Genomic DNA, 26,072 nt, shown 5'->3' on the forward strand with positions numbered 1-26,072 from the left:
AGGCTGATGAATGGCGGGAAAATAACCACGTGAAAACAGGATGGGGAACTTCCTGAGCATCTGAAAACTTTACCAACTAATTTGCATGTTGATTACAACTTTGATTTCTTAGGAATGTAGCAACAGCTGTAAGGATGTCAGTGGATTTGGCTTTCAAAACCTGCATTGTTCATATACACTGGAGATTAAAATTCAAGAACAATGTATGATCACTTGATTTGAGAAATAATGTAAACTACATTGATCAATATTTGAAGGGTTTTTTTTTTTTTTTTTTAAAGAGTACACCATGCCACTAGAACAGTGTTTTGCAAAAGATCCAAAACATTTATCATCAATAAAACTTTATTTTGCCCAAAACGTGATGATCATAACTCGAGAACAACAATGACTGTAGCGCAGAGAAAGATTAAAACAAAATTTTCTGAAGGTAACAGTCACCAATCAGTAAGAAGTGCACAGGCCTTTGATTTGAATCACTAGTCTCTCACAATGCTCTGGTGTGATTTTAGTCCACTCATCTTCATTTCAGTGCGACAGGAGGCATTGTCCTGCATGAAAACTACTGGGTGATTGTGTGAACGCAAGTAGGGAACCATGTGTTATTGAAGGTTCGGATAACACACTTGCATTCACTCTGCCATGTAGTCTAACTCCTGCTGCAGAAAACATTCCCCAAACCATGACATTTCCTCCACCACCTTTCACCGACTTCTAAACACACTTTTGGTTCAGTCTTTCCCCAGCTTGTTGACGAAAGAAACCGTCAGACCCAAATAAATTAAACTTTCTTTCATCACTAAAATGAACTGTGGACCACTTCTCCTCTGTCTATACAACAAAGGTGAGTCTAGTCTTTTCATTCTTTCTGCTAATGAGTGGTTTGCTCACTGCAGAGTGGGCTTTCAGTCAAATGCTCTTAAACGTTGTGACACTATGACGAGACAGATCCTTACCCTGTTCAGTGCTGAACTGGCAAGCAATTCCAACTGCAGTGTTGAAACGATTACCCATGGAGATTCTCCGCATTATCCGGTCTTTGCTTGCATTTGTCTTTCAAAAGTGACCAGCCTTCTTTGGGGACTTGAAAGAGTTTGTGATATTGTAAAGATGCAACATTCTTAAATTAGTTCAGGAACAAAGTTTATGTGGAACTATTACTGCGCTGCTGAAGATATTACATAAATCCAGGAAAACTGAATTAAGGTGGTTTTATTCAATGCATTTTAAAAAGTGTCACCCCCCACTTCATCAGGAAACCACAAATACCTGGTGGAGTTCCTGATGAAGAAGTGGGATGACATTTGGAAACGCGTTGAATAAAACTACCTTAATTCAGTTTTCCTGGATTTATGTCATATCTTCAGCAACGCAGTAATAATTCCACATAAACTTTGTTCCTGATTTGCTTTGGCTTTTTAAGCAAGTGGACTCTGCAGCACCTGATTACATGCTTTAACTCTGGTTGTGTGACACACAACCCAATAAGGTGAGCACATTCCCTTATTACTCTTATATGTACGTTGGGTAAGACCCTACTGCACTTTTTCCCTTCAGCTTTTATTTATAGTCTTGAATTCACAGACTTGGAATGACCAACTTCTCTTGCTATGACTGATAGGGTCACGTTTTTTGGCCTTCATGTAGACAGCCTGCTGCCGGAGGGTTTCAGTCACTTTGGAATGGCACACCATTTTTGTAAAGTCAGTGGAAACTGGAACACCAATAACATGCAGGTATCTGAAAAGGTTTTCTAATTTTGATCAGTGTTTTTCATTTATCTCATTTAAATTTTTATTATGTGCTTTACAATAAATTCAATTTATTAAAAATAATCTTAAAAGACTCATGTCAGGATATAATCACATAGAACGACACGATGACCTTAACATTTAGGAAAAAGTGTGTTCTCCAATTTTGATTTCCAGTGTATGCGGTTTGTGTTTGTTGACCTGATTAACAGATTCCCTTGCACAACAATAAGTTATAAGTATGGAGTGGCCATTATAAAGCTATAACCTCAACCCCATAGAAAAATCATGGACAGAAATGAAAACGTTTGTGCCTAAAAAAGCCTAAATTGCACCAATTCTGTCAGGAGGAATGGCCAAAATTCCCAAATGTTTGTGGAAAGTTACTTAAATATTTGTCCCAAATAAATGTAAAAGGAAATGGTACCAAATACTACTGTGTTTTTCCAAAAATAAAACCTCCCCCAAAAATAAGCCTTAGTGGGGATTTTCAGCATTTTCGGAGCAAGGTTTAAATATAAGCCCTACCCCGAAAATAAGCCCTACTCGCGGTTCAATAATGAAGTGTCCGTGCAGCTAAAAAAAAAGTTAGATACTGCAGGACACTTCATTATAGACGGCGGGTACCCTGTAATCATACTCCCCAGGCACCGAGCAGGAGGCTCTGCAGTGATCGCACCCCCGCACACATCAGATCACACATATACTCACCACATCCAGCAACACATTTCTTCTCGCTGGCCAAACCCTGAGAGGCTGTGCAGTGGAGAGCAAGGACCTGCCGCAATGCTTGCTTACAGGACCTGCGGACACACGTGACTTCCTCCCATCATTTCCTGCAGCCGGAAGCATTCTTTAACTCTGGATGTGAGGAGTATGTGTGTGTGTGATGTGCGTGCGTGTGTGCGCCAGTCAGAAGCAGGGGAGGATAGCGTGCAGCATGCACCGGAGATCCTGGGAAGTGTGTGTGTGTGTGTGTGTGTGTGTGTGTGTGTGTGTGGTCTGCTTTTTTGGGGGGTAAACTTACCCCCCAACCTTGTTTCTCCAAGAATAAGACCTCCTCCAAAAAGAAGCCCTAGTGCTTTTTTGGGGGGCAAAACAAAGACAGTCTTCTTTGTGGAAAAACACGGTAACACCTTGTGTAGCACTGGGAATGTAATGAAAGAATAAAAGCGGAAATAAATCATTGTCCTTAGTATTATTCTTACAGTTCACATTCCTGTAATATAGTAGGTCCTAATTGACCTAAGAGGCAACGTGTGCTAGGATTAAATGTCATTGTGAAATACAGAGTTTTAGTGAATATGCAGACTTGTATTATGCTATGTGTAATGTTAATTCTTACATAATTACCAAAATTCAGATTGACTGATTTAACACTATTTCTGATGCGAAATTAACATTGTAACAGTGATCAGCAGGGCTAAATTTTCTGTTACTTATTCTTTCCAAAACTGTGGGTAAGCCTAAATGATAAAATGTCTGTTTACGTATTCAAATCCAAGCTTTCAATTATTGTGACTTTTGCAAAAATGGTACCAAACTTTACTTTAACACTAGAACTATTGAGGTAGTCATTTTGACTACTTTGGACCATGTATTTCTATATAGGTGTCACGAGTCCAGTAGTTCTAGTGTTAACCACCTTTTTTCCGATAGTATGCACAAAAAACAAAACAAAAAAAGCCCACTATAAAAAAAAAATCAAATATACACAAACACGGTGTAAAGTCTGATATAAAACGTACAAATGAAAGGCAACATTCAAAAACAAACCAATGCACAAATTTAGAGTTAAAAGTTTATTCATTCAACATCTCACATTACAAATATTTAAAAATTATATGCATACTGGTATAAATAGTCATTTGCAAACTATTTAATAACATTAATTTTTCACTAGCACTTCAACAAATGAACTCTTTAAAAAAGAACTTGTGTTATATAACTTAGAGTAAAACATACAAAAATATGAACTTAAAAGTGAAAATGACTTTAATAAAAAATGAATTATCTTTATTTAAAATGCTATAATAAATACTACAACCTCCCCATACACAGTAGAAACTATGTGTAAATTCAGCCAAGTGGTACAATTAATTGACATACTTAAATAACTTTTTTTTTCCTTCTGGTAAATGAGCAATACAATGGAAAAAAAAGAACATTAGGGATTAGTAAAAACTAGACACCCACTTGTTAATAATAATATAATAATAATAATTTCACTTTCAAAAAAATATAACAAAGGAATCTGATGAAAATTATAAAAACTAATTATGCTTTCAAATTTAAAAATATAAAAAATAAAACAGTTGAATACAATATTGTCCCAATTCTTACAATGTTATCAATCACAGTAGCTTTAAACCCTGACTGTCTGGAGAGGCACAAGTCTCGGAAAGCCTCGCGCTCCTCAATGACACCAGATTTTAAAAGAAGGTAACAAAATAACGCCAATGACCAAAACCTCTTTTATTCCATTTTTTTTTAAAAAATAATCTCAGTTTTACATTAGTAGAAAGATTGATTTCTGATTCTTTTCTTTAGAAACACCAGCAAGAAAGAGGATTACTAGAACAGTAGAAAACGACATCTTTAAATGCCTGCAATTAAAAACAATGAAGAATTACACTGCAAAGATCTCTCAAAAGTCAGAAATAAGTATTGCACATAACAACTTGAAGTTCAACTCGCCACAATATATTATCATATTCAAGTTTTAAATCACCTTTAAACAGAAGGCTTAAACTCAAAGCAATAAAAACAAGAAAAAAAACCCCAAAAAAAAACCAAAAAAAAAAAACTAAAAACAAAAACAAACGGTGGGATTATCAAGTCTTTCCAACAGCATTTCTTCAGAAATGCTGGTCATTCACTGCAAACATATTAACTTGCATTATGCAGAGGTCTGTGTATGGAGAAGTATATACTAGGCCAAAGCATTGGGCAGTGAGGGTTTCCATTGCGTGGAAACAAAGTAACGCGGTTCTGTCTTGCAGCACAGAAGAGAATCGTGTTAACACCCGGGCATGTAATGCTTGGGCGGCTTTTCAGCTACAGGTACAAGCACTGCACTCACTGCTAGAAAGGCTTATTTAGAAGGAAGCCGGTTACAGAAAACCAAAAACTTCTAGCATGTGAAGAGACACGGACTTATGCTATATATCACATGCTTAGCCCCAGCTAATAAACCGAGGTGCCGACTAGTGGCCGATTATCTACTAGCATACGTTATACTAAAGCCATGAGTCCGTACAATGGAGTAAGGTCATGGGACTTTATGCTCTGGAAATTAAAGTGTTACCAAGTCTGTATCTGTAAACACGCTTTTCACACAATAACAACAAGTGAATATTAGTAGAATAGCTAGATTTTTTTTTTCCTTATATTAGTCATGCATACTAACATTACACATCTGGAACTCCGAAGGTATGGTTTTATTTCTTTAATTTTTTTTTTCCACTTAAAACTTTTTTTTTTCCGTTTTTTTTTTCCAAACTGCAGACTTGTCTGCAATATAAAACACCTAACATTAATTTTATTAATATGTAAAATGGCTAAACATTCACCAAAAAAATTTGCAATTTATATATATATATTTTTTCACTTCTTTAAAAAATGAGAAATATGAAGAAGCAGAATACATTTTTTTTTAGTTGTTACTTTAACTTTTAATCTACTTTGCTACAATTTTTTTTTTGTATTTTTCCAAGGGACTAAAAGAGTTGATTAAATTGTCTCGTTCATGCGATTTCATCTCCTCAATATTAGATCTAGAACATCTTTAAATGAAACATCCACCAAATGTTTGGTGCGGGCTAGCATATTGGAAGCCACGTGCTTTGTATCTCTGCAGGTTCTGAAGTAGCATTACCAGTGCGCAACATCCATCATTCATAATGTATGCAGAGCACTGAAATGTATAAAAAGCAGAATAAGAAAATAAAAATTTATTAAAATTATTTATCTTAAAAAAATGAAGTTATATGAAGATCTCTCCGTAATAAAAGTACAAAAAGCTACTCTTTGCAATATGAAAAATTGAGGTATTGCATAAAGAGATATCCCGCCAGTGAAAAGTGGGCCTAAATGCTCACTGCTGGAAACATAAGATATATAAAATTAGTGCATAACAAGTGTACAATATGTGCATGACAAAAATAAGTTAGCTACAAAAACACTGTACCGAAAGTCAGCAGGTCATGTACAAAGGGAAATAAAGAGAAAATATTCTTCAAAAGCTAGCTTCCAAACAGTGGTCTATTTCCGGAGTTAACCTTTTCCATGCCGAGCAGGAGTCTACACAAAGCCATGCAGACTACTGTATCTTGGATGCATAAAGGGGCTGTTGGGCTTTGATGTGCAAACATTTAGCAATGAAAAGGTTAAGTTATCGCCACTGTTTACTGGTAGGAATGGCACTCTAGCACACCCCAAGCCATCTACACTCACTTTTAGCAGATAAAAGGGTGAAATCAAATCTGTCAACCCACCCACTAGATGTATACCACAGCACCCACCGATAGAAATGATGTTTATCATTGCAGTACAAGCATTGGCTTAGAAAGAAACTCCTTTAACGAGTTCTCTATAGCCATCAGGAAATATCTCCATTTCGAAACATATTTACCATACCCCTCTGATGGTAGCGATGCACATTAGAACACGTATGAAAGTATACTGAGAATCAGGAAAAAAGGCAGGTGCATTGTTTAGTAACGTTAATGCTGAGGGGAAGGGAGGAAGGCCATCACCTTCCTCTGAGGGTTATATACCTCAATGTTCGACTTTAAACCAGATCTCATTCTGGAAGTTGAAATTTGGTAATAACAGGGGCTCCTCAAGTATAAAGCAGCAGCACTGAAGCAATTCTTTGGTTTCCACAACCTGTGAGAGCATTGTTAGGAAGCAATGCCCTAAAACCAGTTCCATCTGCAGTGTTTCTAAAGAACGTCAGTTTTCAGAGCTACTACTCGCCATGACAAGCGTATAGCAAGAGGTCAATGAAACCCTATTGCAGCCAGATTATGGACTGCCATAAAAGCTCATAACACAAGCTTCTTAGTCTTGCCCTTCACAGCAGCAATTGAAAAGAAATCCTAAAGGTCCAGTCACACTAAACAACTTACCAGCGATCCCAACAACGATAGGGATCGCTGGTAAGTTGCTAGGAGGTTGCTGGTGAGCTGTCACACTGCGACGCTCCAGCGATCCCACCAGCAACCTGACCTGGCAGGGATCGCTGGAGCATCGGTACACAAGTTGCTGGTGAGCTCACCAGCAACTAGTGACCAGCCCCCAGCGCCGCGTGGAAGATGCTGTGCTTGGTAACTAAGGTAAATATCGGGTAACCAACCCGATATTTACCTTGGTTACCAGCGCACGCAGCTACACGTGCAGAGAGCAGGGAGCAGCACACACTGAGCGCTGGCTCCCTGCTCTCCTAGTTACAGCACACATCGGGTTAATTACCTGATGTGTGCTGCAGCTAAATGTGCACAGAGCAGGGAGCAGCGCACACCGGGTGCAGCTGCACAGGGTACATATATAGGGTATAGAGTATAGGGTGCAGCTGCACAGAGCAGGGAGCAGCGCACAATGCTTAGCGCTGGCTCCCTGCTCTCCTAGCTACAGCACACATCAGGTTAATTACCCGATGTGTACTGCAGCTACATGTGCACAGTGCAGGAGCCGGCACTGACAGTGAGAGCGGCGGAGGCTGGTAACAAAGGTAAATATCGGGTAACCAAGGACAGGGCTTCTTGGTTACCCTATGTTTACTGTGGTTACCAGCCTCCGCAGAAGTCGGCTCCTGCTGCATGCACATTTAGTTGTTGCTGTCTCGCTGTCACACACAGCGATCTGTGCTTCACAGCGGGACAGCAACAACTAAAAAATGGCCCAGGACATTCAGCAACAACCAACGACCTCACAGCAGGAGCCAGGTTGTTGCTGGATGTCACACACAGCGACATCACTAGCAACATCGCTGCTACGTCACAAAAGTTGTTCGTTAGCAGTGATGTTGCTAGCGATTTTGCTTAGTGTGACGGGGCCTTAAGGCTCCTTTGCTAAATAAGGTGTCTCCATCCAGTCAATGCTGTGATGAATAGATTATTTAGTTTAAATAGTATCGGTCACTAGAGAATTGGCTAATGGCTTCCTTTACACGTGTGAACGGCACGCACTATAAAGCAACAAGTGTGATCCCTCTACCAAACTAATGTCACTATCAAGCTGCCTAAAGCATTTTCTGCCTAGGAAAAGCCAAGGAGGTTGAATACATTGATCGGCTGATGGAATTAGGGCCAAACTATATTCATTTTTCCTGAGGTACCCATAACCATTTGGTGTGACTGAGCATACATGAGTTGTCAATAGAGAGGGGGGGGAAACATGCGCTTCCAGGCACCTCTGACCGTCATCTAGCTCTGTTAATGAAAAGGATAGGGCAGCAGGCTCCACTTAACCAATCCTACCCTTTATCTGGATAAAATCTTGTGGGAGGTCTCCATAACATAAGATCTAGTTTGGCCGGATGGCTTACAACTTGAAAATTCAACTACGTGATCTTTATCTTCTTTACAAGAGTGGTAAGGCCCCCCCATACACTTTACATAGTCATCCTGTCCCATGCAAATATGTTCCTCTGTGCAGCAGTCTAGGAAGCCATATAGTGAGTACAAGTTGCACCAGCTGGCCTAATGCATATGGATGTCCGAAATAAAAGGGTGTATCCTAGTGACAAATGCTATTTAATATGAACTGCTAACCTGCACACAATAGAGATATGTAGATTTTAAGGTGAACCGAGGTCTAGGTTTCAAGCACCTATTGCTTCAAAAGACTTCACTGCGATGGATACCAGTCAGCCTACAAGACCACTGCTTCTACTTCTTGGCAGCAAAATCGACAGTGTATAAACTGGAAGTGTGCGGTTCCTGGAATTTACAGACATACAGAACAATCTCAAGACTTCCTTAAGGGTGTTGAGGTCAGTCAGTAACGCACATTTGTGTGATGGGTAGCAGCAAATTTCCAAGCGTAACAATATTGCACATTGGACATAAATGCACACATCTGCTTGAATATACAGGGCAGCGCTTGCTACTGACAAAAACACCAAAATATCCAACCTGGCATCTATAGTGCTACCAATATGAGTCTTATGAAGCCATCTTCAATGCTGTTATACCTCAGCAGCAGGCAAAGATGAGTGCTGGCTAAGTTACTTGGCCTGTAAAGAGTTAAGGCATCAAGATTATTCAGTGGTAAAAGCAGCTTAAAGTCTAAAGTGCCAAAAAGGCATTAAAACTGAAGGTTCCTTAACCAAACTCAGCTCAGAATGTTTCATTTAGAAATGATTATATCTACAGCAAGGGAGGGGGAAGTTTAAAGCAAAAGTGACAACTATGAGATACAGTCATCACCCAGACAGTACAATATTGTGACCCACAGCCAAGCAGAAGAAGTACGTGTAAAGTGACATTATGCTGAGGGAAGCCCTTCATTGTCCCTCTGATGGTCAAAGGGCCATAATACATCTGTGTGACACGGGGGACTGATGTGTGCTGCCAATATAATCTCAGACAGCAGAGGGGTTACATAAGCAAGAATGGGCTTCTCTGTTAATGTCTAGAATTCTAGATTGGAGGCAGTACAAACGTCCAATTCCTTCCTTGAGGTATCTTTCAAGTATTCGGTGTCAAATGGAAAACAGAAGCTGGCACCTGATATAGGTTTAGCAAGTTAGGACTATAGATATATATTAAGCATCAAAAAATAAAAATCTATACATTTGTTCTTTCTGAGCAGAAAAAAAACTGCCTTCTGTAATTTTACTCCTTTCAGCTTTGGTAGGACTTTTTTTTCCGGGGAATATGGTTAAATGATACGGTGTTACTCTGTTGAATTCTTTTTATTTCATTTTTTAGATTATTTTTCACTGAAAAAATAAATAAATAAGTGCACTCCCCTCAGTAGTAACTTCACTCAACATTTACATTCTTAAAAAGCTTAAATAGCTCACATCTAAAATACTTCAGAGCCCTAAGGAGAATCAGCCAGTTATGTGGATGCCAAAACAGGAAAAGTGACGACAATGAGTTACTAGAAAAGAGAAATATTGGAGGCATCTGCCATCGTTTTACCATTCCAAAATGGTTCACATATAACGCTGCTTTACTTTTGTTTTTTTGTGTGTGTGTGGGTTATTTCATTTCACAATAGGCAATTACTTCCACTAAAACGGTAAAAAGCAAATTAAAAAAAACTAAAAAATAATCCCCAATAAATAGGAAATAAAAAATCCCCCCCTAGTAAAAAATAAGCTGTGTCAAACAGACCAATAGTGTTACTGTGGTTGCATGGTTACATTAACAGTATTCTTCTGTTAATTCATATTTAACAATAATTTAATTAAAAAAAATACTCTGGTTTTCTTTTCTTAATAATTATCTACTTGCAAGCTTTCAAACTCTTCTCTGAATAATAATAAAAATAATAATAAATCATTAGTTGCAGTCTCCCTGCTCCCTTGGTTTTCGATGAGGACAGCATGAAACATGCATGCATCAGAGTGATATTGTAATGAACAAAAAGGCTTTCCAATACAGTTCTCAATGACACAAGACTTTACAAATACCTATGGTGTAGGTCATTCTTTCGTTATACTATTGTTAAAATACAGACTACAACAAGAGGACATGCTTTCCTAAGGATGGTAGGAGGAAGGAGGGTTAAGAGAACAGAAGAGTGCACTTATTTGGATCCTTGGAAGGAAGTTAAGCAAAGGGTGGTTCAATTCCAACGGAATGAAATATGCCTTGGGCGATCTCCTCCCTCCTTCACCAGCGGCTTGTGGAACTCCCGGCCAGCACGCGAGTGGATAGCAGCCCAGCAATATTCACAGTAATACTGCAGACAGGTAACATTAGCACAGAAGAATGGAGCAAACTTGCCACTGCAGCGAGCTCCTTGACACTCATCACAAAGCTGGTCATCCAAGACATATGGCTTCACCTCTACCTGAGAAGAGAATAAGCATAGATACAATCAGAACAGATGCAATATCATCATTTTATCGAAAAGGCGTTGGGTGTAGATGTGTGCCGAGAGGGCTCCTTAATTCTGTAGAAGCAGTAAGTCTAAACGCGAAAACCTTGGAAGTTGGAATAAACTTGGGCAGATTTAACAGTGGCTTAAAGTTAGTCAATTTGGAAATCGTCTATATGAGTCAAATTAAGTGCAGATGTCCATGTTGGTTGATTATTTGATGCATCTTTAAATAATGGTCTAACTTCATACCACCTCTTGGTTGAGTAATGTTAGACTGCGGAATATATCAGAAAATCACCTATATATTAAAGCGTTTAATTGTTATATGTGTTTTTAGACAAAATTCTGGTAATGGTAATGTTTGTTAAAGGAAAAAATTAGTAATCATGCGATTTTCACAGTGGACTGGCCACTAAGAATTATTTCTTTTCTATGCTTTCAGAAAGAATTTTCTGGAAGGCTCTATATAAGAGCCATGATTCCAACGAGAGGTAACACTTCTATACATAGCTAATAATACAGAATCCACCAATCACAGTAGGCGGTCACAATGACTTTTGTATCATTGTATTATGTCAGGATCTGACAATTGCAGCTATGTAAATGTGTTGCTTCCTGAAGCAATCAGAAGTTAAGTTCTAAAAAAGCCCAAATAGCTGGTGTGCACACTACAAGATTTATGGTTTTCAAACAAAAATTAAAATATATATATTTTTTAAATAAATTTAAACAAAAATGTGATTTAGGTCATTTTCTGATGAAACGTTCCCTTTAAAGTGTAAAATTGTGGCTCAATTTAAAAACATGTTTGTGCATTTTAAGTTATAAATCTGACCCATTATTTATGCTGTTTAAGAAGACAAAGAACATGTCAAATAGAAAAAAACAACCAAAGCCCCTGTATATCTTGTGGTGGGACCAGCTGACCATTATTATGTATTGGGACCTCCCAACTCTCCCTACAAATGATTTTGGGGGAGAAGATCAGGCAATTTGTACTGAAACACTGAATCCTCTTGTTCTCCTGGAGGACTTGGAATCTAGCAAAGGCTCACTTTCCTCTCACCATCTGGAGCGCACACACACACTATTGAATGTGCATGTGTGGGAGGGTCAGGCACGATAGTCTTCTGAATCAAAGTTACAACAGTTGGAAGAAAAGACACCTGATCAATCAAGTTCTATCACTCCAACAGCTTTTTTTATGTGTAACATCAGCTTCAGAGAAGAGTCATGTTCAAACTGTTTTTGATCTTTTTTCCTGAAGTTTTCTTTTACTCCTACACAGCCCAAACCATGAATTTCTTAACTCCAATTCCAAGGGAAAACTCCGGATTGTCAAAGATCAGCGACAATGGACCTGGTATATCAGAAATCTTGAACTTCGTGATCCCAAACTTGAAGTAGATCTCCTGTCATTGAGGAGAATGACCCTTTTGAAGGACGAGCATTTTTAGACATACACGCAATGATGTTAAACTCAGGTGACCCAACGCTCCTGCTCAGAACCATGAAACCAGTCCACCATGTGTACTATCATAGCTGAACCATAACAGAGCTCAAAATTAGGCAGGGCAGCACCCCATTGGGATTTAGATCTGGATAAAAGTCCACGGACGAGGTGGGATCTGTTCGATCTCTAATTAAACGTATTACAAAATGTGTTTAGTTGTTTAAAAAAAAGTGCAGGGGAGTGCAATTGGGACTGATTAAACAGGTTAAAAAAATATAGGCAGTATGTTTATTTTTAACACGTTGATTCTACTAAACCACAACAATTTCACTTTATCATAACTGTTGAGATCTCAGATTTGGAAAGATTAACCTTTAAGTTACTCAAAAAATGATACATTTCAACATTTCATACTCCCTCAGTATAGAGGGGTACCCTTGTCTAGTCAGATTAGAAACCCCAAGGGAGTCTGAAGAAGTACCATTGCAACAAACTTTGGTGGAGGGATACTGGTACAAAGCCATTATTTTATTAAAGTATATTAGGGCCAAGGTTAATTTGCTTAAGGGAACTTTGAAGAAGCGGCCAACTAATCCAGTCAAATGTCTTCTTAGCATCAATTGAACATAAATAAAATGGGATTTTTTTTATTTTTGGCATGTGAGATAAGGAGTAAAATTTTAATCGTGTTGTCTTTCTCCTACTCTGAGGTACAACTCCCACCTGATTGTGATGTATAGTTGGGGTCGGAAGGGTGCTAGTCTCATGGCAATGATCTTAGAGATGTTAATTAGGGGGATTGATCGATAAAGCATAATATCATGGCTTTCCCAGGTTTTGATATAACTAAAATATGGGGCTCAAGAGTTTGGGAGACAGATTTGCAATTGAGACTGAATTAAATACTTTGGTTAAGAAGAGTTTTAGTTGTGGGCAAAGGTTTGTAAAATATAGCAGCGTACGTATCTGGACCTGGACTCTTATTACGTGTGAATGTATTGGTATGTATGTATTACCTGAAAAATTTCTACTTCACTAAATGGTTGCTACAAAGAAGTATGTACTTTGTCAGATAGAGAGGGCAAGGCACTTTTCTCTATATAATGGTCTATTTTTGTTTGAAGGTGTGTTGGTGAGATATCTGCATATTGGCCTTCAATGTTGAATAGGGATTTTAGTAGTCTTTGAACGCATCAGCAATTTGTGAGGATTCATTTAGCTCCATACCTAGGGCTTACTGGATAGAAGGAAGGCAGTGAGGGATATAGATTGACTGAAATAGTGAAGAGTAGTAGTCCGGATATGCACAGTTTCAACCTTACCCGAGTGCCGGGCCTGGGATTACAGGTGTTGATTCAGATCCAGCAACTCAGGAAATAAGAAAAAATAAAGAAAATAAGAATGAAGAAAACGCTTAATACTTACTGAGGCTTCGGCGTGGCTGTAACTGCTCCTGCGGTCGCCCATTCACTTCCAGGCCCGCTCATTACCTTCACTGCATATGCACTGCTTTCACCGCCCACCGGCCGTCCTGGCGTCTGATTTTTTTTTGCAGACACGTTCCCAGCCTGTGTGAGTATCTGCCTACAACCAGTCACTGGCGCTGTCTGTTGGTCTATATCGTACAGTGAAAATAAAATATTTGGCGTAGGGTCCCCCATATTGTGATACCCAGCATAGATAAAGCATATGGCTAATGGCTGCAGTCCCCAGCCTTGCACTTATCTTGGCGGTGTATCAAAATAGAAGAAACCACATGCGACTAACATAAATAAAAAAAAAATTAGTCGAATAATTTAAAAAAAAAAAACAGCGTGCAGCCCGTGGCAGCCTGCAGCCACCCAGAATTGTCGCATCCATTAGAGGTGACAGTCCTAGAACTTTACCCGGCTTTTCCTGATTGCCCTGATGCTGTGGCAATCAGGGTAATAAGGGGTTAATAACAGCCCACAGGTGTCACTAAGCCCTAAATTGGTAATGTGGAGGTTCTATGAGACCACCCTATTTCTAATCTAAAGGCCGCTTTACACGCTGCGTACCCACCCCCATGGTTTGTGCGTCACGGGCAAAATCGCTGCCCGTGGCGCACAAAATCGCTCGGACCCGTCACATTACTTACCTGCCTAGCGACGTCGCTGTGACCGGCGAACCGCCTCCTTTCTAAGGGGCGGTTCGTTCGGCGTCACAGCGACGTCACTAAGCAGCCACCCAATCGAAGCGGAGGGGCGGATATGGGCAGGACGAACATCCCGCCCACCTCCTTCCTTGCTCATTGCTGGTGGCCGCAGGTAAGGTGAGGTTCCTCGTTCCTGCAGTATTACACATAGCGATGTGTGCTGCTGCAGGAACGACTAACAACATCGTACCTGTAGCAGCAACGATTTTTGGGAATAGGGGAACATGTCAACGATTACCAATTTTGAGACCATTTTCGATCGCACGTAGGTGTCACACGCAACGACATCGCTAAAGTGGCCGGATGTGCGTCACGAATTCAGTGACCCCCAACGACATCGCTTTAGCTAAAGCGATGTCGCTGCGTGTAAAGCAGCCTTAAGTTAAATAAAAAAAAACATTTTTTTGAGATACAATACAAAAAAACAAAAAAAAAAAAACAACACACCCTTTCACTACCTTATTAACCCCCAAAACACCCCTACAGTTCCGACATAATCCACACGAGGTGCCACAACGAATCCAGCTCTGCTACATATCTGAAGTCACAGAGTGCAATCATGGAACACGACCGCACGCTTTAACTTCAGGCAGAGACTGAGCCGCGCGATCAGCGGTGAAGTCACTCAGGTGATTTGCGGTCACAGCTGGAGGCTCCCACGATCCTCTTCTTACCTGTGGCCACATTTTTACATCATTCTACACGTGCTTGCAAAAAAAACGCATCAAAACTGTATGCGGCATAATGCAATTGTTTTGCCATGAGGTGTAAAATGGGTGCAGGAATATGGTGTAACATTTTCATCAAATCTGCATTTCTTGGCAAAAAAAAAACCAACTTATTTTTCTGCCAGGAGATGCAGGTGACTAGATTGAGTTTAATGAGGTCCTCTGAGGTCACGTTACCTGCGGTCACAGGTGGAGGACTCCAGTTGTGACCACAACTAATCCGAGTGATGTCACCGTTGATTACTGTGGCTCATTCATTCTCTGTCTGCTGACAGTGGGCAGTCATGTTCCATGATCACACGTCGTCAACTGAGATGTAGCAGAGCTGGAATCATTGTGGGAGCTCATGTGGATTACTTTGGACCTGCAGGGGTGTTTTGGGGTTAATAAAATGGTGAAAGAGGCTGTTTTTTTGTATTTTATTTCAAATAAAGGATTTTTTCAGTGTTTGTTTACTTTCACTTACAGATTAGTAATGGGGGGGATCTCACAGACCCTCCCCATTACTAATCTAGGGCTTTAGTGACAGCTGTGGGCTGTAATTAACCCCTTATCCCAATTGCCACCGCATCAGGGCAATCGGGAAGAGACGAGTAAAGTGCTGGGATTGTCACATCTATTGGATGCAACAATTCAGGACAGCTGCAGGCTGCTATTTTTAGGCTGGGGGCAGCCCAATAAGCATTGGTCTCCCCCAGTCTGAGAATATCAGCCCAAGCTGTAGGGCTTTATCTTGACCGCACATGGTTTCTTTAACATTATTTATTTTTTAAATAATTTTAAAAAAAACAAAACAAAAAAAACCACATTTTGATACACACATAAGTTGCAGCCTGTAGCTGTGGGCTTTATTTGTGCTGGGTATCATTTATTTTTACTGTACAACAGACCGGGTCTGTGATTGAAAGCGTCAGACACGCTGTCACTCAGGGTGGGGGTGTCTGCCTGAAACCAATCACAGAGACCAGTGGGCGGGGAAAGCAGTGCATATGCATGAATGATAATATGCGGCCCCGGAAGTGAGTACGCAGCCTGGAGCCAGTATACTGCCTCAACGGAGCCTCGGTAAGTACAAAGCGCTTTCTCCTATCCTTTCTACTGACAGACTTATATTGGAATCGGCATCAGGCCCAGAACTGGATTTTAAAAACAAATAACAGTGACCTGCCGATCCTGAGCATCTGCGAGTCCGCCCATCACTAGTGAAGAGAAAAGGGAAGGAAAAAAAGGAGAAAAAAAAAGAAAAATATACTGAACAAAAATCTAAAAACGTAACTTGTTTTTTTTGCTCCCATTTTTTCATGAGATGGTCTCCAAGATCTAAGACTTTTTCTATGTACACAAAAAGCCTTTTTCTCTCAAATATTGTTAATAAATTTGTTAGTGAGCACGTCTCCTTTGTCCACCTCACAAGTGTTTTTTCACTCGTACATGGCAGACAGGAAAATTGTGATCACACCAGATACTGGCTGTTTTCTGACCCCTCCAATACTGTACAACTGCACATTTTAGAATGGCCTTTTATTGTGGCCAGCCAAAAGGCACACACATGCAATATTCATGATGTCTAATCAGATTCTTGATATGCCACACTTGTGAGGTGGCTGGATTATCTCCACAAAGGGGAAGTGATCACTAACACAGATTTAGACAATATAGAAAAAGTCTTAGATTTTTGAGTTGAGATCATGAAAAATAGATGCAAAAACAAAAAAGTGTTGCATTTATATTTTTGCTCAGTATAGAAAAGGGAAAAGATATTGAAAGACAAAAAAGTTTCTGAAAGGGAATAAGCCAAATTTTCGAGCTCAGAGCAAGGAAACAAAAAGAAAAATCCCTTGGAAAAAAAAAAAAAAAAAGTTTTCCAAAAACCTGTATAAAACGAGTCACCCTACTTTGGAATTGTCTTTCAAGGTGGCAACCACTAACTCCAAAGGGCTCCCCCTGGACATTATAGACAGCAAGATTAGAGAGATAAAAGCTTGAACGGAGACCTCTCTTCAGCCCTTCATTGACTATTAAGTCCGTAATTAAATATATGGGTTATATTATCCTACAGAAAAAGGGAACATAACAGTCACCAATATAAAAGTTTATCCCTGTGGCCTTAGTAAAACCAACATGTGTACATAAAAGTTCCAATAACCTATTGAATGGGATGTAAATGCAAGATTAAGTTTGGACACCATGTTCGATTTTTTAGAATTTGTTAGTAAGAGATGAGCGGACTCAAATAACCGGGACCGGCGGGACCCTGCTAAACTTTTTAAAAAATCCTGTTCCGGTCAAGAATCCGATACCCATATAAGTCCATGGGGATCAGAATCCAGAGACTAAAAAATGGTGGTGGCAGGGATGGGGGGATAGGAGTGCGCGCGGTGTTCTCACAGATGCTTCATCATGGCTATATACTCCTTCCAGGTCATGCATTCACTTCCAGTGTCGCGCATAAGGTTCATTTCATGTGCACTGCTTTTCCCACCTTCCGGCGCCTCTGATTGGTTGTAGTCAGAGGCGCCCCCAAACTGAGTGACAGCATTTCAGCTGACTGCTTCCAGTAACAGGCGCTGTGTGAGTCTATAGCGTACAGTAAAAATAAATAAGTAAAACAACTCCCATACGGTCCCCACATAATAGGATTCCCAGCACAGATAACACCTACAGCTACAGGCTGCAGCGCCCAGCCATGCACTTATCTAGGCTGTGTATCAAAATAGGAGGAACTGCATGCGGCTTATTATCTTCAACTACTTAATTTTAAAAATCCAGCATGCTGTCCCCCCCACCCCCAATTTTGATACCCAGCCATGATAAAGCCCGACAGCTGGGGCTGGTATTTGCAGACTGTAGAGGCCTATGGTTATTAGGCCCTCCAGCCTAAAAATAGCAACTCCTAGCTGCCAGAGATTGTCGCATCCATTAGATGAGACAAGCTCAGCGCTGTACCTGGCTTTTCCCTTTTGCCGTGACGCGGTGACAATCTGTGTAATGAGGGGTTAATAACAGCCCACAGCTGTCATCAAGCCCAAAATTAGTGATGGGATGGGGTCTATGAGACCTCTCACCACTAATCCTATACGTAAAAAGAAATATACAGAAAGAAGAATCCTTTATTTGGAATAGAATATATATAAAAACAAAAAAACAGCACCCTCTTTCACCACTTTAACCCTCAGGTCTGCCGTAATACACACTAGGTCCCACGACAGTCCTGGGTCTGCTACATATCTGAAGTCACAGAGCGCGATCATGGACATGTCCGCATTCTGTACCTGTAAGCAGAGTATGCAGGCGGTTGTTTAATTATTGGGATTGTTAAAAACGGATCATGTGGTTCCTCTTATTTTGGTCCACAGTCTAGATATGTGTAGGGCCGGGGGCTGCAACCTGTAACCAACAGCTTTATCTGTGCTGGGTATCATAATATAGGGGACCCTACACCAACTGTTTTATTTATTTTTATACCACGATACTGACTGACATACAGCACCTGTCATTGGTTGCAGGCAGACACTGTCACACAGGCTGGGAGCGCGCGTCTGACTACAACCAATCAGACGCCAGGACAGCCGATGGGCAGGGAAAGCATTGCATATGTGATGAGTAATGGTGAGCGGCACAGAAAATGAAGGAGAGGCCGCGAGAGCAGTTTACAGCCGCGACGGACACTTGGCAAATATGAGGCGCACGCTTCATTCTTAATTTCTTTATTTTTTTTTTATTTTTTTAATTTCGAGTCCCGGATCTAGATCAAAAACCTATTTTTGAAACTGCGCAGATCCAGACTTTTACTGTCCTCGTTCGCTCATCACTAGTTGTAAGTATTAATGCAGTTAATATTAACATGTTAGACTAAGGACAAATAAGTAAATAAAGCATAGCCTGTGACCCTACAAATCATGAACTACAGTTTGGATTGTAAACTGAAAGGAGTACTATCATATTAGAGGGGTCATTTAGAACAATCAACAATATAAATATATAGACAGACATCAGTGTATAAGAGGAAATATCCACATGAACACCCTCAAAGGCTGCAGAAGGGAAAAAAAAAATAAAAAAAATCAACAGTAACTATGTAGGCTTTCACTGTTAAAAATGGTTGACAATGAATAGTTTCTCTAATATCAACAAGTACTTTTCGTTTGAAGTCACGTACACGGACATATCGCATTTTTGCCAATCTGGAACATGTTGTCCTCCTGGTTGCTACTGCTTTGTTTATTAATGACCTTGTGGATGGGATAGATCGTAAAGTGTCAGTCTTTGCTGATGACCCCAAACTATGTAGGATATTAAAAACTGACCTTGATAGTGTAATATTACAAAAAGCTCTGGATAAGATGTCAGAATGGGCAGATACTTGGCAAATGAGATTTAATGTTGATAAATGTAAAGTAATGCACCTAGGACGGAGTCATCCTAGAACTGCGTATACATTAAATGGAATTAAACTCTGGATTACAGAACAGGAGAAGGACTTGGGTATTCTCTATACACATATACTGAACAGCAGTACTCCATGTCAGGCAGCAGCTGCTAAAGCAAACAAGATTTTAGGGTGTATAAAAAAAGAGAGATTAGATCCCGTGATCCCAATGTATTGTTACCCCTCTATAAATCACTTGTAAGGCCACATCTGGAATATGGGATTCAGTTTTGGGCTCCGACCGGAAGGGACGTCACTTCCGGTCGGAGACGGTATTCTTGAACATCGGGTGTGAGCGCGGACAGGATGCCTAAATCAAAAGGAGCTGGTGTCTTCAAGCTCATCCAGGAGCGAATCCGACAGCAAGGTGAATCAGAAGGCAAAGCGAAAAAAGCAGCCCCCATCAGAGAAGGAAAAGTCAACAAAGAAACAGAAGTCTGGAGAAAGCTGCAAGGGATCTGCATCCTCTAAACCAGGGGTCTCAAACTCGGCCGGGTGTACGGGCCGCACACAGAAAAAAAATAATTTGAGGGGCCGCATTTTTTTTCAGGACAAAGTGACATTGTTAGTGGTACCATTTTTTCCTTTCTATACACCCTTGGATCACTGTTTTTGAACATTTTTCATTTGTCTATCATAACAAATGTGTACTTTTTTTGTATGTGTCTAATATATATTATAAAACACTTTTATTTACATTTTTTCACCTTTTTGTAAGTAATACAGTTTTACAATAAGCACCGCATAGTAATTTTGGCCAACATCTTGTAGTAATGTGCCCCTCCTGTTCCCCATTCTGTAAAAATGTGCGCATCCTTGTCCCCTTGTAGCAATGTGCCCCATGCAGGTCCTCTTCTTGCATTAATGTTCCCCCATGCAGCTCCCCTTCTTGTATTAATATGCCTCCATGCAGCTCCCCTTCTTTTAGTAATGTGCCCCATGCAGGACTCCTTCTTGTAGTAATGTGTCCTCATTCAGGTCCCCTTCTTATAATATTGTGCCCCATGCAGGTCCCCTTCTTGTGGTAATGTGCTTCATGCAGGTCCCCTTCTTGTCTTCTTGTGGTAATGTGCCCCATGCATGTCCCCACACGTACACACCCTGTGCAGCCTCAGCCAGCAACAGAATATCGCACGCGCACACACACACACACACACACACACACACACACACACACACACACACACACACACACACACACACACACACACACACACACACACACACACACACACACACACACACACACACACACACACACACACACACACACTGCAGCCTCAGCCAGCAACAGAAAAACACACACAAACATTCTGCTCACCTATCCTCCGTCGGCAGCACGCAGGCACGTGGACCCGGTAATGATCACAGCTGCTGTCACCGCTGAACTTTCTGCCGGCGCGTGCAGAGCAGTTCTCACTGCACAACAGCCACTGGCCAATCACAGGCAAGCATCTGAGGTCATATGCAGCAGGTGCTTGCCTCTGATTGGCAGGCGGCTGTTATTGCGTTCTGCAGCGAGAACTTCACTGTGCACGGCAAAGGCAAAACTGTAAACTGAAGTAAATAGCTGGCGGCTGCGGCCCCTTGCACCGGTCGCCATCTTTACCGGGGTCCACGGGCCAGCGGGCCGCAAAAAGCCACCTGAAGGGCCGCATGTGGCCCGCGGGCCGCGTGTTTGAGACCCCTGCTCTAAACAAAGCAGTAGCAACCAGGAAGACAACATGTTCCAGATTGGCAAAATGCGATACGTCAGTGTATGTGACTTCAAAGGAAAAGTACTTGTTGATATTAGAGAATATTTAATGGACAACCAAGGAGAAATGAAGCCAGGAAGAAAAGGTATCTCCTTAAAATCCCAGCAGTAGAATCAGCTTGAGAATGAACAGGCAGCCTGCATCTTTCCCTTTGACCTTGTCTGCGGTGATTTCCATAACGATCCAGAGGCATGAGTGGATTCATAAGCTAGTCAGTTACGGTGATCGCAGGCAAATCCAAGTCCTCCAGGAATAATTGCAATTCCTGCGGGTCTCTCAGAGATAGATCCTCGTTGGTTGCGTTCTTATAATTGAAAGGGAAAGCCCCAGGTAGAAACTATGTTTTTGTCTCTGTGAGAGCTTCCAGGATCGGTCACAGGGCCCTGCGTTTTTGCCAACGTTGTTTTGCACAGATTCATTAGAAAGTTCAATTGAGCACCATCAAAGTTCCTTTAGACCAAGATAACTTCATAATTTCTTTAACACTAAAGTAAATCAATGCAACAAATTACATCTCTGGGGTTGCTGGTATTGCGAGGTCTCAAATCTCAATGTGCTCTGTGTATAACCATGTCCTCTTCAGGTGGTCTATCAAGATGAATATTACAAATTTCAAGTAGAGTAAATATTTGGCCAGCTGCAACTATTGCCTCCGGTAAACCACGTATATGAATATTGATGTGACGGTTATGAGTCTCAAGATCCTTCATTATACTAAAGTCAATTTGTTTAGTAAGTTGTTGTAATATGCTGACTGTTCTGCAGTTTGGAAAGCAGAAGAGGACTGTAGCTGAGTCACCATCAGACTTGTGATACTGTTGTATAAAGATCCTGAATTTCTGAACTGTACAAGTGTTCCAGACAGGCAATATAACCTTCCATGTCAGATTTAGTTGGGAAAGCCCCCATTTGTGAGCAAAATACTTTACTTTCCTCCATTAATGAGATACCCTGTACAGATATTCCTGAAGGGGTTATAGTAGAGGATTTTGCAAGAATAGAAAGATTCAAAAGAAGGGCTATTTGTCCCCATAATTGCTCTTTGATTGTTTATCCCCTCAGCATTTTTAGAGAGGTCACCTTGTGAAGGAGGGGAGGAAGTTTGAAGAGAGGTGTCAGCTGCCATTTTAGGACCTTTGTCCTGAAAAGAGCCTGTGTTGTCAGTTAAAAACCTTTGAATGCTGCCAGATCTAGAGGAAGCAGGGGTCCCTGATGTGGAAGGCTTCCTACTCCACCTGCCCATAGCCCACACATCATGATTGCTTGTGAGGTAGGCCTTGCAGGCCGCACAACAACACAGTATTTAATTTCAGGTAATCAAAGGGCTCATAGATTACTGACAGCAGTGTTGTTGCGAGCTCTCCGGCTTCTGAAGCAGAGCTGAAAGGAGCTCCGGTTAGAAAGTCCCACCTTAGGCTGCTTTCACACTACGTCTTTTTAACATGCGTCCTGAACGTTTTTTTGCTGCAAAAGCGGATCCTGCTTTTACAGCAAAAAATGCATGCAAACGCATGTGTTACTTTGCAGGATCCTGTCACTGGATGTTTAGGGGCGGGCATTGGAGTCATGTGATCGGGAGTGATGGGAACTAAAACGTGCCAGACTGGGAGCCGGCTTCTTATAACTGCGGAGGTTCGTAACCAAGGTAAACATCGGGTATACTTGCTTGGATACCCGATATTTACTTTGGTTATGAGCGTCTGCAGCTGCTAGGAGCCGGCTTCCTGCACACGTAACCAACGTAAACATCGGGTAACTAAGATAAGTGGTTACCTGATATTTACCTTGGTTATGAGTGTCCGCAGCTCTCAGGTGGGAGAGAGAGACAGGAGAGGGAGGGGGAGAGACAGAGAGGGAGGAGAGAGATAGACTGATCACCCGAGGCTGGTTCTGGGCATGCTCAGTAGAGCAAGCAGGATCCTGTCTATCAGCATGCCAGCATTCACCTGCGTTTGCATACTGTTTAGTCAGGATCCAGCAATTTGCAGTATTTGGACGCAGCTCAAAAACGCTACATGTAGCTTTTTGAAAGATGTTAAAAAACTGCAAGTCGCTGGATCCTCACTATAGCGCACGCAAACGCAGGTGAACGCATGTTAACGCGAGTCCATTGCAAATGCATTGAAATGAAAACGCATTTGCACTGGATCAGTTTTTGCGTTAAAAAAAACCATTCAGGACGCATGTTAAAAAGACGTAGTGTGAAAGCAGCCTTACCCAGCCGACGCACCGCCTTCTGCAACAAGTCACGACGCCAGACCGGACGCAGATCTTTCCTGTCAATGCTAGCACCAGCTTCCTTACCTCCCAACTACTGTGGCTTTGTTCCGGTCATCAGGTATCCTCTAAGTTTGTGATAAGAGCAGTCCATAGATGTCGAAATCCCTGGGAGAAGCAGGAGCACTAGCCCACACGTCTGCTCAGTGCCATTGCCAGGCCACACCCCAGCTTGGTCATGTTTAATTGAGCGCTCTAAAATACTAAATGAATTGAAGCTGACCTTGCATTTCAAAAGCAGCAAAAAATTTGCAGAAGCTGTAAAAAGAAATGTGTAGACTATCCCAATTAACATCAGCAAAATTTTGAAAATCAGACTGCTGAGCGGGATCGTTATGCTAAATAATGGAGGCATCTTTAAATGTTCTCTAAGAGCAGAAAGTGTTTTTTTGAGCAGTAAGAGAGATGACAAGTATGTCCCACCTATGGTAGTTACATTATAGCATTACATATAATGTTTAAGAACAAACAAAATCTAAAACCCACTTACCCGCTTATCAATTTCTCCATGCTGTAGCTGAACGAAGCGGGCGCTGATAGCAGCGATATAACTCTGTTGATTGGAAAAGGCAACTCGCCCAGCTCCCTTAGGGTATTTTAGCTCAGGGTCTGTATCTATGCCAGCATAGCATACACCTCCATATAGGCGATCCATAATCATAGCTAGCTCCACTATAAAAGAAAGGAGAAATAGTGGCTATATCGTAATCATGTTATATGTACATGAACTGAATATGAAGATGCATTTATTAAAATTTCTCGTCGACCCTATGGTTTTTGTCCCCTGAGGAATCCCTGGCATCTTCTGGGAAGAAACGCGTCGGGATTGTGCGTCTGAACCTTAATTCAGATGGAACTGTATGTTTGAACCTCAATTCAGAGAAGTACCTTTTTCATTGCATTGCAATGGGAATTAGTATTTAATCAGCACTGGGGTTTGTTAGGGTGTAATAGGGTCAGTGAGGGCTTCGTTGAATGGGGGCGTCACACCCCTAGGACATCATACCCTCCATTCCAAGGAAGGGAGAGACACTACAGGGCCAATTAGGGCCAGTGTTTTTCTCTGTCTATTTGCATATCTCCCACCTGGTTATTATTAGTATATACCCTATTTTTTACCATTTGTGTGTGTTTTATGGTCACCTGACCTCCTAATGAAAATATTAAAAGTTCTATTTTAATGGGGTACTCCCCTTCTGGCTTTTCTATATATTTACTCTAATCTATAAGCCACGGCCTGGTTCTAAATGCTATGTCAGATTAGCAGAGTCCCCAAGATGCCAGAACAGCAAACTTCTCCCCCCACAAGTGACCCCCATTTTACAAACTGCACCCCTCAATGAATTCATCTAGGGGTGCAGTGGGCATATTGGCACTACAGTTGTGTGACAGAATTTTATACAATTGGACGGTGCAAAAAGAATAAATGCGTTTTTACAACTAAAATGTTTTAACCCCAGATTTCCAATTTTCACAAGGGAAATGGGTAAAAAAAAAAAAAGGCGACATAATGTGTTACACAATTTCAGTACGGTTTGGCCGCACCACAGGGCTCAGGAGGGAAGGAGCGCCATTTGACTTTTGGAGCACAGATTTTCCTAGAAAAATTTGCTAAGACCCTGTCAGAAAAGCAGAAACCCCCTAAAGTGACCACATTTTGGAAATTACATCACTCCAGGAATTAATCTACAGGTGTAGTGACAATTTTGTCCGTGGAAAACATCCATGAAGTCAAACGCAGTGAATGTTGCAGATTTAATATGTCCCTGTAGTGCCCAGTACATTGCAGTGGCGGCACACTGTGCCCAGCTCGTGCTTCTGGAGATACACACAACCTGTAAATTAACAATGCCGAACATGCGAATGTTAACTGTTTACACACATTGTAGTGCTCAGAAGTGAGGGGGGGGGGGTATTTAGATTTGGGTTCACAGATTTTGCCGGATTTCTTTTCTTGGGGAGCCATAACACTTTTCCAAAGCCTTTGTGCTACCAGTGATGTGGAATCCTTCTAAATTTCCATTAACATGAAAGACCTGAGTAGGGACTTTTTTTTTGTGTGTGTTTTTGGTTGGTTGAGATGAATTTTATTGGTGGGAATTTGGGGTACAGATGATTTTGGATCAATTCACATTTATCTTGTGCTCTATGCAGAGCGCTTACATTAGAATTTACATCTCCAAAATATGTGATTCAGCTGAAACCCTCAATGGAATTATTCACTAATGAGGCAGAATTACTCTGGGGTTAGTCTGGCCTCTGTTCAGTGGTGTCAGTCTTTACAAAAGGGGCACAAAACTTTTGCTGTCAGCACTTTTCTGCATGGCTTAAAAAACACATAAAAAGAAGGACACCAGTGGACCACAGGTCAGAGGAGTTCAAAGTGACTCCCTCAGCCTTATTACAGTCCATTGGCAATTTTGTCTGAGTCACGTTTTTTC

At 41.1% G+C, this 26,072-nt stretch overlaps 1 protein-coding gene across 2 annotated transcripts in view; it reads right to left on the bottom strand.

The window, feature by feature from the left end:
- Positions 1-3,565: 3,565 nt before the first annotated feature.
- The window catches only part of CPEB4 (cytoplasmic polyadenylation element binding protein 4), a 114,785-nt gene continuing 92,278 nt past the window's right edge, over positions 3,566-26,072 (bottom strand). For both annotated transcript variants that reach the window (XM_075344614.1, XM_075344613.1), the window contains 2 exons: positions 24,122-24,303; positions 3,566-10,781 (listed from right to left, as the gene is read on the bottom strand). In XM_075344614.1, coding sequence (XP_075200729.1) covers positions 10,554-10,781; positions 24,122-24,303 — 410 coding nt within the window. In that variant the 3' untranslated portion in view covers positions 3,566-10,553. The remainder of the gene's footprint in view (positions 10,782-24,121; positions 24,304-26,072) is intronic.

Source organism: Anomaloglossus baeobatrachus, chromosome 4, assembly GCF_048569485.1.
Source record: "Anomaloglossus baeobatrachus isolate aAnoBae1 chromosome 4, aAnoBae1.hap1, whole genome shotgun sequence".
NCBI lineage: Eukaryota > Metazoa > Chordata > Amphibia > Anura > Aromobatidae > Anomaloglossus > Anomaloglossus baeobatrachus.